This window comes from Staurois parvus, unplaced genomic scaffold (assembly GCF_062004578.1).
Source record: "Staurois parvus isolate SC_StPar_1 unplaced genomic scaffold, SC_StPar_1.0 ptg000786l, whole genome shotgun sequence".
NCBI lineage: Eukaryota > Metazoa > Chordata > Amphibia > Anura > Ranidae > Staurois > Staurois parvus.
This window is the reverse complement of record NW_028318582.1, coordinates 274,346-288,988: the sequence shown is the minus strand read 5'-3', so window position 1 is coordinate 288,988 and position 14,643 is coordinate 274,346. Positions and strand designations below refer to the sequence as shown.

General features: G+C 47.0%; 1 protein-coding gene across 10 annotated transcripts in view; it reads right to left on the bottom strand.

The window, feature by feature from the left end:
* Positions 1 to 8,595: 8,595 nt before the first annotated feature.
* DOCK7 (dedicator of cytokinesis 7) overlaps positions 8,596 to 14,643 on the bottom strand; it is a 278,665-nt gene continuing 272,617 nt past the window's right edge. For all 10 annotated transcript variants that reach the window (XM_089654661.1, XM_089654662.1, XM_089654663.1 and 7 more), the window contains 2 exons: positions 12,686 to 12,853; positions 8,596 to 9,016 (listed from right to left, as the gene is read on the bottom strand). In XM_089654661.1, coding sequence (XP_089510787.1) covers positions 8,974 to 9,016; positions 12,686 to 12,853 — 211 coding nt within the window. In that variant the 3' untranslated portion in view covers positions 8,596 to 8,973. The remainder of the gene's footprint in view (positions 9,017 to 12,685; positions 12,854 to 14,643) is intronic.

The window sequence follows — 14,643 nt, the reverse complement described above, 5'->3', positions numbered from 1 at the left end:
AAAATATGGAAGAAAGACTTTTTAATCAGAGTATAGCATCAAGTCCATGAAACTCCTGGGATATGGATCTGGTCAGGTAAGTAGCAGAGGGGGTTGTTAATCAGTTTCAGCTGCTTTGGTGTTAATGAGATTAATGGCAGGTGTACTAGATGGGCAACAGTGAGACAACCCCTAAAACAGGAATGGCTTTACAGGTGGAGGCTGACAGTTTTTCCCTACTCATCTTTTCTGACTGTTTTTCACTAGTTTTGCATTTGGCTAGGGTCAGTGTCACTACTGGTAGTATGAGGCCATACCTGGACCCTACAGAGGTTGCACAGGCAGTCCAACTCCTCCAGGATGGCACATCAATACCTGCCATTGCCAGAAGGTGTGTCTCCCAGCACAGTCTCAAGAGCATGGAGGAGATTCCAGGAGACAGGCAGTTCCTCTAGGAGAGCTGGACAGGGCCATAGAAGGTCCTTAACCCATCAGCAGGACTGGTAACTGCTCCTTTGTGCAAGGAGGAACAGGATGAGCCCTGCCAGAGCCCTACAAAATGACCTCCAGCAGGCCACTGGTGTGAATGCCTCTCACCAATCAGGAAGAGACTTCATGAGGGTGGCCTGAGGGGCCGACGTCCTCTAGTGGGCCCTGTGCCATAGAGCTGCATTAGCATTTGCCATTGAACACCAGAATTGGCAGGTCCACCACTGGCGCCCTGTGCTTTTCACAGATGAGAGCAGGTTCACCCTGAGCACATGTGACAGACGTGAAAGGGTCTGGAGAAGCCATGGAGAATGTGATGCTGCCTGTAACATGGTTCAGTATGACCATCTTGGTGGTGGGTCAGTGATGGTCTGGGGAGGCATATCCATGGAGGGACACACAGACCTCTACAGGCTAGACAATGGCACCCTGACTGCCATTAGGTATCGGGATGAAATCCTTGGACCCATTGTCAGACCCTACGCTGGTGCAGTGGGTCCTGGGTTCCTCCTGGTGCAGTGGGTCCTGGGTTCCTCCTGGTGCAGTGGGTCCTGGGTTCCTCCTGGTGCAGTGGGTCCTGGGTTCCTCCTAGTACACAACAATGCTCGGCCTCATGTGGAGAGAGTATGCAGGCAGTTCCTGGAGGATGAAGGAATTGATACCATTGAATGGCCCCCACGCTCACCTGACCTAAATCCAATAGAACCCCTCTGGGATGTCATGTTTCGGTCCATCCGATGCCACCAGGTTGCACCTCAGACTGTCCATGAGCTCAGTGATGCCCTGGTCCAGATCTGGGAGGAAATCCCCCAGGATACCATCCGTGGTCTCATTAGGAGCCTCCCCCGACATTGTCAGGCATGCATACAAGCACATGGGAGCCACACAGACTACTGAGGACCATTCTGAGTTGCTGCAATTAAATTTCAGCAAAATGGACTCGCCTGCTGCATCATTTTTTCACTTTGATTTTCGGGGTGTCTTTGAATTCAGTCCTCTGTAGGTCGACCATTTTCATTGCCATCAAACGATGGGGCGTCCTTACGTTCCTCACACATCACCCCGTCCATGTCAGTATAGAGATCCAGCAGGAGATTCTTGAGATCTGATGTGTTTTCAAAGTCTTCCTTTCATTTCTTTGAGCCGTGTATAATTCAGATCTCATGCTGTCCCCGGTGCCAAATACTGCTGTAATAAAAATAAATCGCTCCCTGAAGATGTTTTTTAGGTCCCATTCACATTTGTGCAACCTATGCAAATTAAAAGTCGCAGCCCAGGTATTTAAATGGAAGCCGTTCAAATCTAAGCAACTTTAAAAAAAAAAAAAAAAAAAGGTTCCTGCACTACTTTGTCGCAACTTGAGTGCCATAGACTGCAATGTAAACTCTCCAAAGTTGTATCTGAACGTTATCAATGTGACATCTGTACAAAGTAATAGCCGAAGTCGCACCCATCCAAGGTTGCATCAAAGTCAAATTGGAAATCACGACTTTGGAGTCGCACAAGTGTGAAAGGGGTGGAATTAAGCCCTGAAATGCATAGCCACGCCCCCTTGCCTCACATGCCACCGTCATAGCCGATGTGGCTTTTGGGATTCTCATCCGCCAGCAGAAGCCCCTCAGGAGATTGCAGCTCAGCTTGCCTTACAGCACAGCCTACTGCACCCGCCTCGCACCAGCGACTTCCCGCCACATCCCTGACAACCAAACCACCTTATAAATGGCTCCATCCTGGCTCTTTGTGATGTGCGGCTTTACCCCTCATATGCAGCGAGTGTATATTAACCCTTTCTTTATTCACGGGTTTAATCAAAATCTGCACTTAAATGCTGGCGCCCTCTTTTGGTTTAACTTTAATTTAAAAAAATATATATATATATATATTGCATTTATGTGCCCTAAAATCAAGTTTCATGGATTTTGTAATGAAATTGTGTTTTGTATGTCGTTCCTCCACATGACATAAAAACTATTTTATTTCATAGGTTAATGATCTCCAAACTGCGGCCCCTGGGTCGGATGTGGCCCTCTGCCTGGCCTTTATCTCCTTCCACTGACATGAATGATGCAGCACCATTTATTCCAATGACACCAACAAGGGGCACTATTCTCCCCACTGACACCAACAAGGGGACATTATTCTCCCCACTGACCCCAACAAGGGGGCACTATTCCCCCCACGGACCCAAACAAGGGGGCACTATTCTCCCCAATGACCCAAACAAGATGGCACTATTCTCCCCACAGACCCCAACAAGGGGGCACTATTCTCCCCACTGACACCAACAATGGGACATTATTCTCCCCACTGACCCCAACAAGGGGGCACTATTCTCCCCAATGACCCCAACAAGGTGGCACTATTCTCCCCACAGACCCCAACAAGGGGGCACTATTCTCCCCACTGACACCAGCAAGGGGGCACTATTCTCCCCACTGACCTCAAGAAGGGGGCACTATTCTCCCCACTGACCCCAAGAAGGGGGCACTATTTTCCCCACTGACCCCAACAAAGGGGCACTATTTTCCCCACTGATACCAACAAGGGGCACTATTCTCCCCACTGACCCCAACAAGGGGGCACTATTCTCCCCACTGACACCAGCAAAGGGGCACTATTCTCCCCACTGACCCCAAGAAGGGGGCACTATTCTCCCCACTGACCCCAACAAGGGGGCACTATTCTCCCCACTGACACCAACAAGGGGGGCACTATTCTCCCCACTGATACCAACAAGGGGGCACTATTCCACTAAATCAAATGATGGGGCATTTTCTACTCCCACTGGCCACAGTTTGGCCCTCCTAAAGCCCGAAGGACAGTATAGTGGCCCTTTGGCTCTGGCAGTAAAGGGCTAGAAGTAAACCAGCACAGTCACACACATTTCATGGGTAAAAATATTTCATTGTTTAATGAGTCCGAATATTACAATACAAAATATACAGTGAATGGCGTTTGAAAACAAAGCCTGAATACCAATAAATAATAATGACAATTCATGAACCCATCAGTGATTGTGAAATCAGAGTTCTCATTTGGACAACTAAGTACTTTGGAGACTTGCAAGCGCAGGTTGCTGGAAATGTACCATGGTCATGGGTCAGAGGTCAGGGGTCATGGGTCACGGGATCTTGATAAATAGCAATGCTTGCAGTACATAAACAGAAGAGCGTCCATGCAGAACAATGGATGGCAGATTCTGAGAGTCCATTTAGTGTCTCTAGAACGTCTGAATACCTGCATAGTTGTCATGCTAACTAGGGGAAGTATTCAGACCCGAACGGTCATGGTACCGGGTAAGAAAATAGAATCGGATTCTTCAGTGAGAAAGAAGACGAATTCTGTAAAAGTCGTACTACGCTAATGGCACAAAACACTTTCTACAGCTAGATGTCCACCTGATCAGAGGTTCACACTGGGGGCTGCCAGCTCCGATTTGGCCACTGACATTTTTTAAAGAAAGTTCAAACACCCCCCCCCCCCCCGACTAAAACAAAACCTTGAATTGGTCTTCGGTTATCAAACAGGATTGTTCAATAAAGGAACGGAGCGGCCGAGTCTGTACTGGTCTAACCTAAAGCTGAGCTCGGGCGGATATAAAAAGCACACATTAATGCAGCGACATCCTCCTGAAGAATTCCTCAAGATACATTTTTTAAAGTGGTAGTAAACCTTGTAAAAAAAGAAAAAAAATGAGCCAGGCCCCTGCAGGTTAAAGCCCAAATGTGCTATTGTGCATCGCATGCTGGCACCTTATGGCAGACTTACCTTTAAAGGATAAGTTCACCTATGGGAACATGTTGCATGTTCCACGTTTTTAGGTGGAACATATAACGTTCCCATAGCTGTAGCCGCGCCCACTGCCTGTGACAGATAGCACAGGGAGAAGTGTCCTTGTACTGTCAGATTTGAAAACAGCGTAGTCATGCGGAGCTCCGCCCACACGGCAGTGTCATTCATTCACGGACTTCCGTGAATGAATGAACTGCAAGTCCCAACAGTCTTAGCGGCTATGAGCGTGTAGTTTTCAATGAACTACCCGGTGCTGTGGAGCGTTGTGGTAGTTCATTGAAGCTTCCTGCCAGAATATCTGCTTGGCCATACATCCCCTACACCCCGTACATCCCCTACACCCCAAACATCCCCTACACCCGGTACATCCCCTGCACCACGTACATCCCCTACACCACGTACATCCCCTACACCCCAAACATCCCATACACCCGGTACATCCCCTACACCCCAAACATCCCGTACATCCCCTACACCCCGTACATCCCATACACCCGGTACATCCCCTATACCCGGTACATCCCCTACACCCCAAACATCCTGTAAATCCCCTACACCCCATACATCCCCTACACCCCAAACATCCCGTACATCCCCTATACCCCGTACACCCCAAACATCCCCTATATCCCAAACATCCCGTACATCCCCTACACCCTAAACATCTCCTACACCCTGTACATCCCATACACCCCAAACATCCCGTACATCCCCTACACCCTGTACATCCCATACACCCTGTACATCCCATATACCCTGTACACCCCTTACATCCCCTACACCCTGTACATCCCTTACACCCCATACACCCCCAACATCCCCGTACACCCCCTACATCCAGTACGGCAAGCAGATATTCTGACAGGTCTGTAGGAGACATGCATGGCATCAGAGATCTACTGATTGCTGGTGCAAGGCTTTCCAGGCTCCTTTGGACAAAAATAATAAATGCAAAAAAAAAGTGCATTTATTATTTTTCTACAAAAGGTGAACTTATCCTTTAAGGGCCACTTCACACTACATGCATTCCAGTGCATTTTTTTTCTTCCTTGTCAATGGCATGGTCCACGCCAGTACATGAAATAAGAAATAAAAAAAAAAATCATAACAAAAGTCCCAAAAACGTAGCTTTTGCTTTAGAAAGGAGCGCGCTCTCCCTCCAGTGGCCTTGCACATGCCACCGAAACGCGTTGCATTGCATGCTGGTCCCTCTTACGTCATCACACTGATGCCGACGCTGCACTCCAAAGGTGCGTTCCACCGCCCTCCATCGGAGACACACATGCTGGCCGGCTTTTCTTCATCTTCAGTCTCCCTCAGCACGAGTTGCGGCTGCCTTCAGCAGGGACTTGGTCATCATCCCTCTACTTTATTTCACTGATGAGCCTCTTTTTAACCTCCATCATGTGAGTGGCTTTTTATTGTTAAGAAATAAACGTCTTTCATACCGCACTTAGAGGCGCTTTTATTCTTTTACGGTCCACACCAGTGCCTGCAGTTCCAGGGCGTTCCGGTTCCAGAAAAAAAAACTAGAACAGGTTGCATTTTTTCTGCACAGAACTGTATTGAAATGCGGTAAAACGCATAAAAAAAGAACCGGAATGTGGTAAAAATGCACCAGAATGTTTAAAAAAAAACGCACTAGACCTCAAATGACCCAAAAAAAGAAAAAAAAAACCCAAATGCGTCAAAAAACACGTATGCAGAAATGCATCCAGACTGCTTTTTTATTGCGTGAGCCTTCCAGAAGCGCGCTGTCACCGTTACCGGAGCTTCCATCTTCAACCAGTCTTTGTTCTGGATTGGCGCTCTACAGGCACTTGAATGGCCGGGTTGGCGCTCTACAGGCACTTGAATGGCCGGGTTGCAGTGCCACCGATTCAACATGTGCGCGAGAGCCACGATCGCAACACACCGCTCCCTGCATGACGGATACTCGTTGTGCCCTGAATACAGGGCTACTGTGCATGCGCCAGTGAAGTCGCCGCTGTGAATATCTTCTAAATGACGCAAGTTTAGAAGATATTCACAGTACCTACAGGTAAGCCTTAGTATATGGAACACTTTACTACCACTTTAAAATGCAAGTACCGAAAAGTTGACTTGGTGGCCTTTTCTGGCAATTCCTGTACAGCAGCGCTCAGGCTGGGGAAAGGGAAGGGCAGGACCAGGAGCCAATCAAGTATGCTGCATGCAAGGCTGTGGAGGGATGGCCTCATCAGTCCATTGCTGTTCTTTCACTGTCCAGTCAGGAGGCCAGGGGGGTGGAGACAGGACACTGTATTCCTCAATGGTAACTGGGGTCACCCACCTGGCTGTGCTGTGTATAGCGGTCTACCTAGAGTTCAGCTTTAATCCTTCCTGCCCATCCCTTTAAAAATCCCTGAACTCCCAGGTAGGAAGGATCATCGGCTCATTTGACCGCTGTGATTGGCTGTTACAGTGGTAACATGATCGGAAGCCGGTGCCGCTGGCTACCAATAGCAGGGGCGGAGAGCTGTTTTAAACAGACTGCACGTGGAGTGTGCAGTTAGCTGCCCGGTGATGCATATGCCCACACATACGTGTCACATGGGTGCAAAGAAGGTAAAACCAATCACTAAAATCTAATATAATCTTCAGTGTTCTTTTCACTTTAAAAGAATTTTCAATATCTTAAAATTTGTCATGTTAAAGTCATTTTGAATAATTTGAAGCGTGAGGCTTTCATTAAAACAACAACCTGACGGTCCCACCATGAAGGTCCTTTTTAGGAACTTCCTGTTAAAGGGTGACAACGCTGTGTTCCCTTCTCCCAATTGCTCTCCTACGCTGTCGCCCTGTCATGCGATCTCTGGAACAAAACTACAAGGGGCCATGCCATTGCACAGACACAGTTCGCTGTTATCACCTGTAGGATCCGGCCTGCAAAATGATGTTCAGCAGTTGCTGCAGTAACTGTTGTCAGGAAAAGACAACAGCAGCAATGAGATGTAACAAAGGCTAAAAAAAACCCCCATTTTATTAAAAAAAAAATTGTTTATGATACATCATATTTAAGTGAATTCTGATTGGCCGCTTCAGGGTGCTGAACATCACCCTCTTGTACTGTTTACTGCAGCCTTTCTTAACCTTTTTACCCCTGAGGAACCCTTGAAGTAATTTTCAGGTCTCGGGAAACCCCTGGTAAGATTAGGCCATTGGGGTAACGCCCCCAACATTGGTGGTGGTCGGTGGGAATGCCCCCCTTACAGAAGTGGCCAGAATGACACCCTTGCAGTCACACTGCTGGCTCTGCCAAGTGGTGTTGGACCTGGAACTCAGCCGGCACCATCAGATGGGAGGTTAGTTGGCTACAATTCAAGGAAACCCAAGCCACCCCTAGAGGAACCCCAGGGTTCCCTGGAACCTTGGTTGAGAATGGCCGGCTATTTGTCCCAAGAAGGGACCTGAGAAGGTAAATCAGTAAACGGTCTTCTGAACACCTTGATAATTAATTCTGATGCATCTAAACTACTAAAGAGTCGATGTGTTCTGGCTAGATCATGGGATGGAAAGAACTTCCATCTTTCTTGGCCAAATAAAAACTGGATTATTGTGCTTTCCTGCTGCTATTATTTCTGGAAGGTTGGATCCATAATCTGTCCACCCTGAAATGGCAACATGAGAAAGAAAATGGAAACTTATCCAGAGAAAAAGTGAAATGCTGCTAAAATCGTCCATATACAATTGTGGTCATTCCTTTCCAAAACATCCAAGGTTCGTCGTCCCACCTAGAGGACATTCACTGTGCTTCATACATTGGATCAGTACTGGGAAGGCTGCAGTCCATACTCAGACTGACATTGGTTCATCAGCTAAAGATTTCCAGTGCAACCTCCAGAATCTTTTTTTTTTTCTTTTAATGTATCCAACTTTGGTGTCCTGGCGGTACCTACAGAAGCATTTCCTAAAAACATACAGTGTCCAGCCCCCAGAATTATCTACATGGTATCAATGGCCCATGAGTGGTCACCTGACCAGTTTTCTATTAGTGTGCTTGTTCTACAACGCATAGGAAAGGGCAACCAGAATAGACAAAGCGTGGTCACCCATAGCAAGCAGAAGACTTGGTCCAGTATATTGAACCTTCATTATTATCTCAGGGTCTCTGCGCTTTTCTTTTTAAAAGGCCCATGCAAGTGGTTCAAGTAGTGACGTTCCCTTCCCCCCACCCCTAGTCCCTCCCTACCCTGCGGACTTGTCATCCTGGGATATGTAGTCTGCCAGTACCAAAGCTTTCTAAAGGGCCTTTTGTACCACCAGTACTGACAGTTCACAATTCATTTGGTGAGTAAAAACAAAAACACAAACAAATAAAATCGTACGTCGCCCAATTATTTGTCGGCAACACAAAAAGAACAGTACCTTTTTTTTTAAACAAAAAATAAAAATGACCCTTTAAATGTTTAGAATATAAATTAAAATGATGTAAATACAAATTAATGTATATTGCATAAATAGAGATAAAATGGTTTCTAGTACCACAGGAAACAAAATAAATGAAATGTAACAGGAGAAAGGAAACATTGCGCAGCGGACTGTCCAGGGACAGTCTGACTTTCAGGTCACGATTTAGCAATGGTTGGGACTGCGGCGTCTGGTCTCTCCAGGAAAAGCCGGTGGTTTCCTCGTCCGTCTGCAGACACCCGGATCCTGTTCTCATTTTATTGGTACCGAATCTCCGTCGCCCTCTCACAGGTCAATTTTCCGTAAGCTCATCCTGCTGAACGAATCCCTGCGGAACAGACAAGATTGTATCAGATGTTGTCCTATGTAACAAGACAGAGACCCCCAGCTGCTGGATCTCACTTTTCATTGGTTCAGAGCTGTGAGAATAGAGCAATGTCATTACTAATGGGTTCAGGGACAACAGAGATGTATCAATGGATAGATCCCCCAAAATGGACATTCCAGTATCTGACGGATGTTGGACAGTAAAAGCTGAATAATCAACAGTGACCCTTGTAGTGTGCCCCCCCCCTGCACTCAGGGCCGTCTCACCTTTCACTCAGGACAAACATTTTCTTGCCCCCCCCCCATGCAATTTCCACCCCAAAATTCCAAAAAACAAACACACACACACACGTAGACTTATCATTACACAGGACCCCACCTCCATCAATACGTAGGACCCCTCCCCCATAATACCTTCATCATTACACTGGAACCCCCCTCCTTCAGCATTACACAGGACCCCTCCCCCATACTACCCCCATCATTACACAGGACCCCCTTCCCCTATACTACCCCCATCATTACACAAGACCCCTCCCTCATACTACCCCCATCATTACACAGGACCCCGCCCCTAAACTACCTCCATCATTACACAGGACCCCCTTCCCTTATACTACCTCCATCATTACACAGGACCCCTCCCCCATACTACCCCCATCATTACACAGGACCCCCTTCTCCTATACTACCCCTATCATTACACAGGACCCCTCCCCCATACTACCCCCATCATTACACAGGACCCCCTTCTCCTATACTACCCCTATCATTACACAGGACCCCTCCCCCATACTACCCCCATCATTACACAGGACCCCCTTCCCCTATACTACCCCCATCATTACACAGGACCCCTCCCCCATACTACCCCCATCATTACACAGGACCCCCTTCCCCTATACTACCTCCATCATTACACAGGACCCCCTTCCCCTATACTACCCCCATCATTACACAGGAACCCCTCCCTCATACTACCCCATCATTACACAGGACCCCGCCCCTAAACTACCTCCATCATTACACAGGACCCCCTTCCCCTATACTACCCCCATCATTACACAGGACCCCTTCCCCTATACTACCCCCATCATTGCACAGAACCCCCTTCCCCTATACTACCCCCATCATTACACAGGACCCCTCCCCCATACCAACACAGGACCCCTCCCCCATACTACCCCCATCATTACACATGACCCCTTCCCCATCATTAAACAGGACCCCCTTCCTCTATACTACCCCCATCATTACACAGGACCCCTCCCCCATACTACCCCCATCATTACACAGGACCCCCTTCTCCTATACTACCCCCATCATTACACAGGACCCCTCCCCCCACCATTACACAGGACCCCTCCCCCATCATTACACAGGACACAGTTTAATTTGAATCAGCTAAATACATGACGTGTGGATAACAACAAAAGGTGTGCAAAATCATACATTGTGTTTTATTTAGAAAGCAGCTACAACCTGAGTAAAAAAGCCTGGCCCCTGCCAGCATGCTGCACAGAAGGACCCTTTCTCTGTGTGTGGAACACCCCCTTAATTCCAATTCCAAGTCAGAGCTAAAGCTTTCTATTTAGCAGGAAGCCTATGCTGTACAGATGGCAGAGCTAGACTTCCATTCACATGGAAATGTATTGAAGTGGCTTTTAAGGAGAATGTCAGTCCTAAACAATGCAGCACATTCTGTCCGGGGTGGGGGGGGGGCACAGCCGCAAATCGGAACTATGGGGGGGGGGGGACACAGCTGTAAATCGGAACTATGGGGGGGGAGACACAGCTGCAAATCGGAACTATGGGGGGGGGGACACAGCCGCAAATCGAAACTATGGGGGGGGGGGACACACAGCCGCAAAGCAGAACTATGGGGGGTTGCAGCACTTTTAAAATGTGTCGGTTTATAAGGGGTCAAGTCCACCAAGGTGAAACTTGTGGGGCGTGTTAATGGTTCCCATCCTTCCTTTTATATGTGTACAGATCACTGCAGCTACAGAATCATGTACAGTCCCAGTGATATCTCACAGCCTGATTTGGGGAATGTGATTGAGCTCTGCAGAGAGAATGAAATGATTGGCTGTACAGGACTCCACTGACGAAGCCTTGCTGGGTGAAACGCGTTGCAGGAGGTGGCTACAGATGGGGATTACTGCTGTGGGTGATTGTGGAATAACGTGGTGCATGCAGTGACGTCACTGGTGTGCGGCAGCACTTTATTTCCCCAATTAGAAATTTTCTGCTGTTCCCTACGACAGGGGCCCCCAATGTTTCCAGTCCGAGGGCCACATTGTATACTCTGCAAATAATCATTGGCTGAATCCCAATTAGAGTCCCACTACATCAGGGTCCCTATCAGAGCCCCCCCTACATCAAGCTCCCTGACAGTGCCCCCCCCCTTACATAAGGGTTCCCAAAGTCCCCTCTTACATAAGGGTCCCCATCAGTAGTCCTAGTTACATCAGAGTCCTCATCAGAGCCACTTTTACATCAGGGTGCTCTCTTATATCATGGCCCCCCCCTTACATCAAAGTCCTCATCAGAGCCACTTTTACATGAGGGTGCTCTCTTATATCATGCCCCCCCCCTTACATCAAAGTCCTCATCAGAGCCACTTTTACATGAGGGTGCTCTCTTATATCATGCCCCCCCCCTTACATCAAAGTCCTCATCAGAGCCACTTTTACATGAGGGTGCTCTCTTATATCATGGCCCCCCTTACATCAAAGTCCTCATCAGAGTCACTTTTACATCAGGGTGCTCTCTTATATCATGGCCCCCCCTTACATCAAAGTTCACCATTACATTAGAGTCCTTATCAGAGCCACTTTTGCATCAGGGTGCTCTCTTATATCATGGCCCCCCTTACATCAAAGCCCCCATCAGATCCCTGTCTTACATTAGCGTCCACATCAGAGTCCCCCCTGAATCCTCAGTTTGTGCACATTTTGGATATGCCACATACCCTACCCTAGCTGCGGACTGAATAGGATCCTGTAGTCAGGAGTAGGGTGTCTCCTCTCAGCGGAGGAGAGCGGACCTCTCCTGCACTTGTCCCCTCAGCGGCGGTGCTGCAGAAGCAGGAAACCGGAAGTTGTAAACCGGAACTCGGCTTCACAATGAGGATTGGAGCGCAGGTGCAGTCGCTCCATGCTTCATCTGTGCTCATCGCTCGCAGCCGCTCACCACAGAGGAATTTCTCCTCGCATTTGGTGAGCGGCTTTTTCAAGCCCTGCTGTAGTGTACCATAGTTTCGAGACCCCCTGTTCAACAACTAAGACCTATTGGGTGAATCGCTTCACAGGAAGCGGTCTCCACACGGGCACTGCTGCTGTCTGATTGTGGAACAAATTGTACGCAGGGATGTCAGTGGTGTGTGGCATTCCTTCAATTCTTTAGTGTGTTTAGAGCACGGCTGACAACTCAGCCCCCGGCGTTCCGGAGACAGCGGGGAAGTAAGTTTTGTGAGCGGGGGACGGTGCGTTATTTCACTACTAAGCAGTTTTCCAAGTATCTTTTTATTGATTAGCAGCTGTAAAGATCTCAGAAAGAAGACTTCTGCTCATAACCTCACAAGCTGGGATCTACTCGCCTGTCCACCACCAGAAGAAAAAACAAGACAAATAATCAGAAAGGAAAACTCAATAAAAACAAGACGTACCTGTGACAGACGGCTGGAACCACATTCTTGTATAGCTGAGGGATCTTCCGGTTGATGAGTGGCTGCAGCGCCTCCTTCAGGCGGTGGTAATTACGTTCTAGTTCCCGCTGATATTCTTTCTGATCGGGGCCTATCAGGCTCTTGTTTTTCCTCAGGGCATCCTCACACCTGGAAAAGACAAACGCAACAGTTACCATTAATCTATGGCCGAATGGCGGGCGGCAAATGTCATCAGCGTTCCGGGTGGACGCCATATGGCGTCCTCCCGCACATGCGCAGATTGCGCTCCTGCAGAGCAGCGCGATCTGTCACCGGCCGTGTACCTCGGACACGGCCGATGACAGATCTGAGTATCGGCCCCGTTGCCGGTACCATGTGACCTGCTGTGACCAATCACAGCAGGTCACATGACAGTTGTATACAATGGATGGCTTCATTCATGCCATCCATTGTATACTACTGCCTAGCTGTGAATGGTCACAGCTAATCACATGCACATGTGATGCGATTAGCTGTGGCCAAATCACAGCTAAGCACAAGAAAAAAAAAACCTGAATGAATCGATTTCATTCAGGTAAATGCTTGCTTATAGCAAAGTAATTCTTTGCTATAAGCAATTTGTGTAAAAAAAAAAAAGAAAAAATACTGATCACTTCCCCAAAGTAGTACAATGTTACTATGGTAACATTGTACTACTTTGGTCATAGTGAAATATGAAAAAAAATCTTAAAAAAAAAGAAAAACTATTTAATAAAAAATACAAAATAAAAAAAAAATATCATTTTTTTTTTTCATACTGTCACCAGTCAGTGACCCTGATCACCGCCATGCCAGTTATATGATGACGCTGTACTGCAATGGTGACAATATGTAAAAAAAAATAGTGAAACTAATTTTTTAAATTTTTTAATTTTCCCAAAAATTATGACAAAAAAAATACAACTTAAAAAAACTTGTCATGCCTCTTATGAAGTACGTCGGACTGTCTACTCTGCAAAAAGGGGTCATTTGGGGGATATCTGTACCGTCCTGACATTTGGGGGATATCTGTCCTGTCCTGACATTTGGGGGATATCTGTACTGTTCTGACATTTGGGGGATATCTGTACTGTTCTGACATTTGGGGGATATCTGTACCGTCCTGACATTTGGGGGATATCTGTACTGTTCTGACATTTGGGGGATATCTGTACTGTCCTGACATTTGGGGGATATCTGTACTGTCCTGACATTTGGGGGATATCTGTCCCGTTCTGACATTTGGGGGATATCTGTTCTGTTCTGACATTCTTGGACCTCAAGAAATTAGATTGGCTGTCAGTACTTCAGGATTGATCAATTTTCAGATCTATCCCATAGTTTGTGAACTCTATAACTTTCTTACAAACTAAATAATACATCCTAATTTGGGTTATTTTCACCAAAGACATGTAGCAGAATACATCTCGGCCTAAATTTATGAAGAACAATTATTTATTTGCAAACTTTTATAACAGAAACAAAGAAAAACATGTTTTTTTTTCAAAATTTTTGGTCTTTTTTTGTTAATTTAGCAAAAAAAAAAAAACCCCAGCGATGATTAAATACCACCAAAAGAAAGCTCTAGTTGTGTGAAGAAAATGATAAAATTTTAGTTTGGGTACAATGTTGTATGACCGCGCAATTGTCATTCAAAGTGTTAGAGCGCTGAAACCTGAAAACTGGCCTGGGCAGGAGGGGGGAAAATTGCCCGGTATTGAATTGGTTAAAAAGGACGACTCTACCAAACCTCAATATTTAACGCTAGACGCGGACGGCTTGAGTTCAGTAGGGATTGGACAAAATGTGAGGTGTGGGTGGCCCTGTCTGCGCTACGTGGCTTGACAAACTTCAATTACAAAATTAAAGGAGCTGGGTGGAAATTTGGTAGCGAAACAAACTGCAACCAATCAGATTCGGTCTCTGCTGGGGTATTCAAC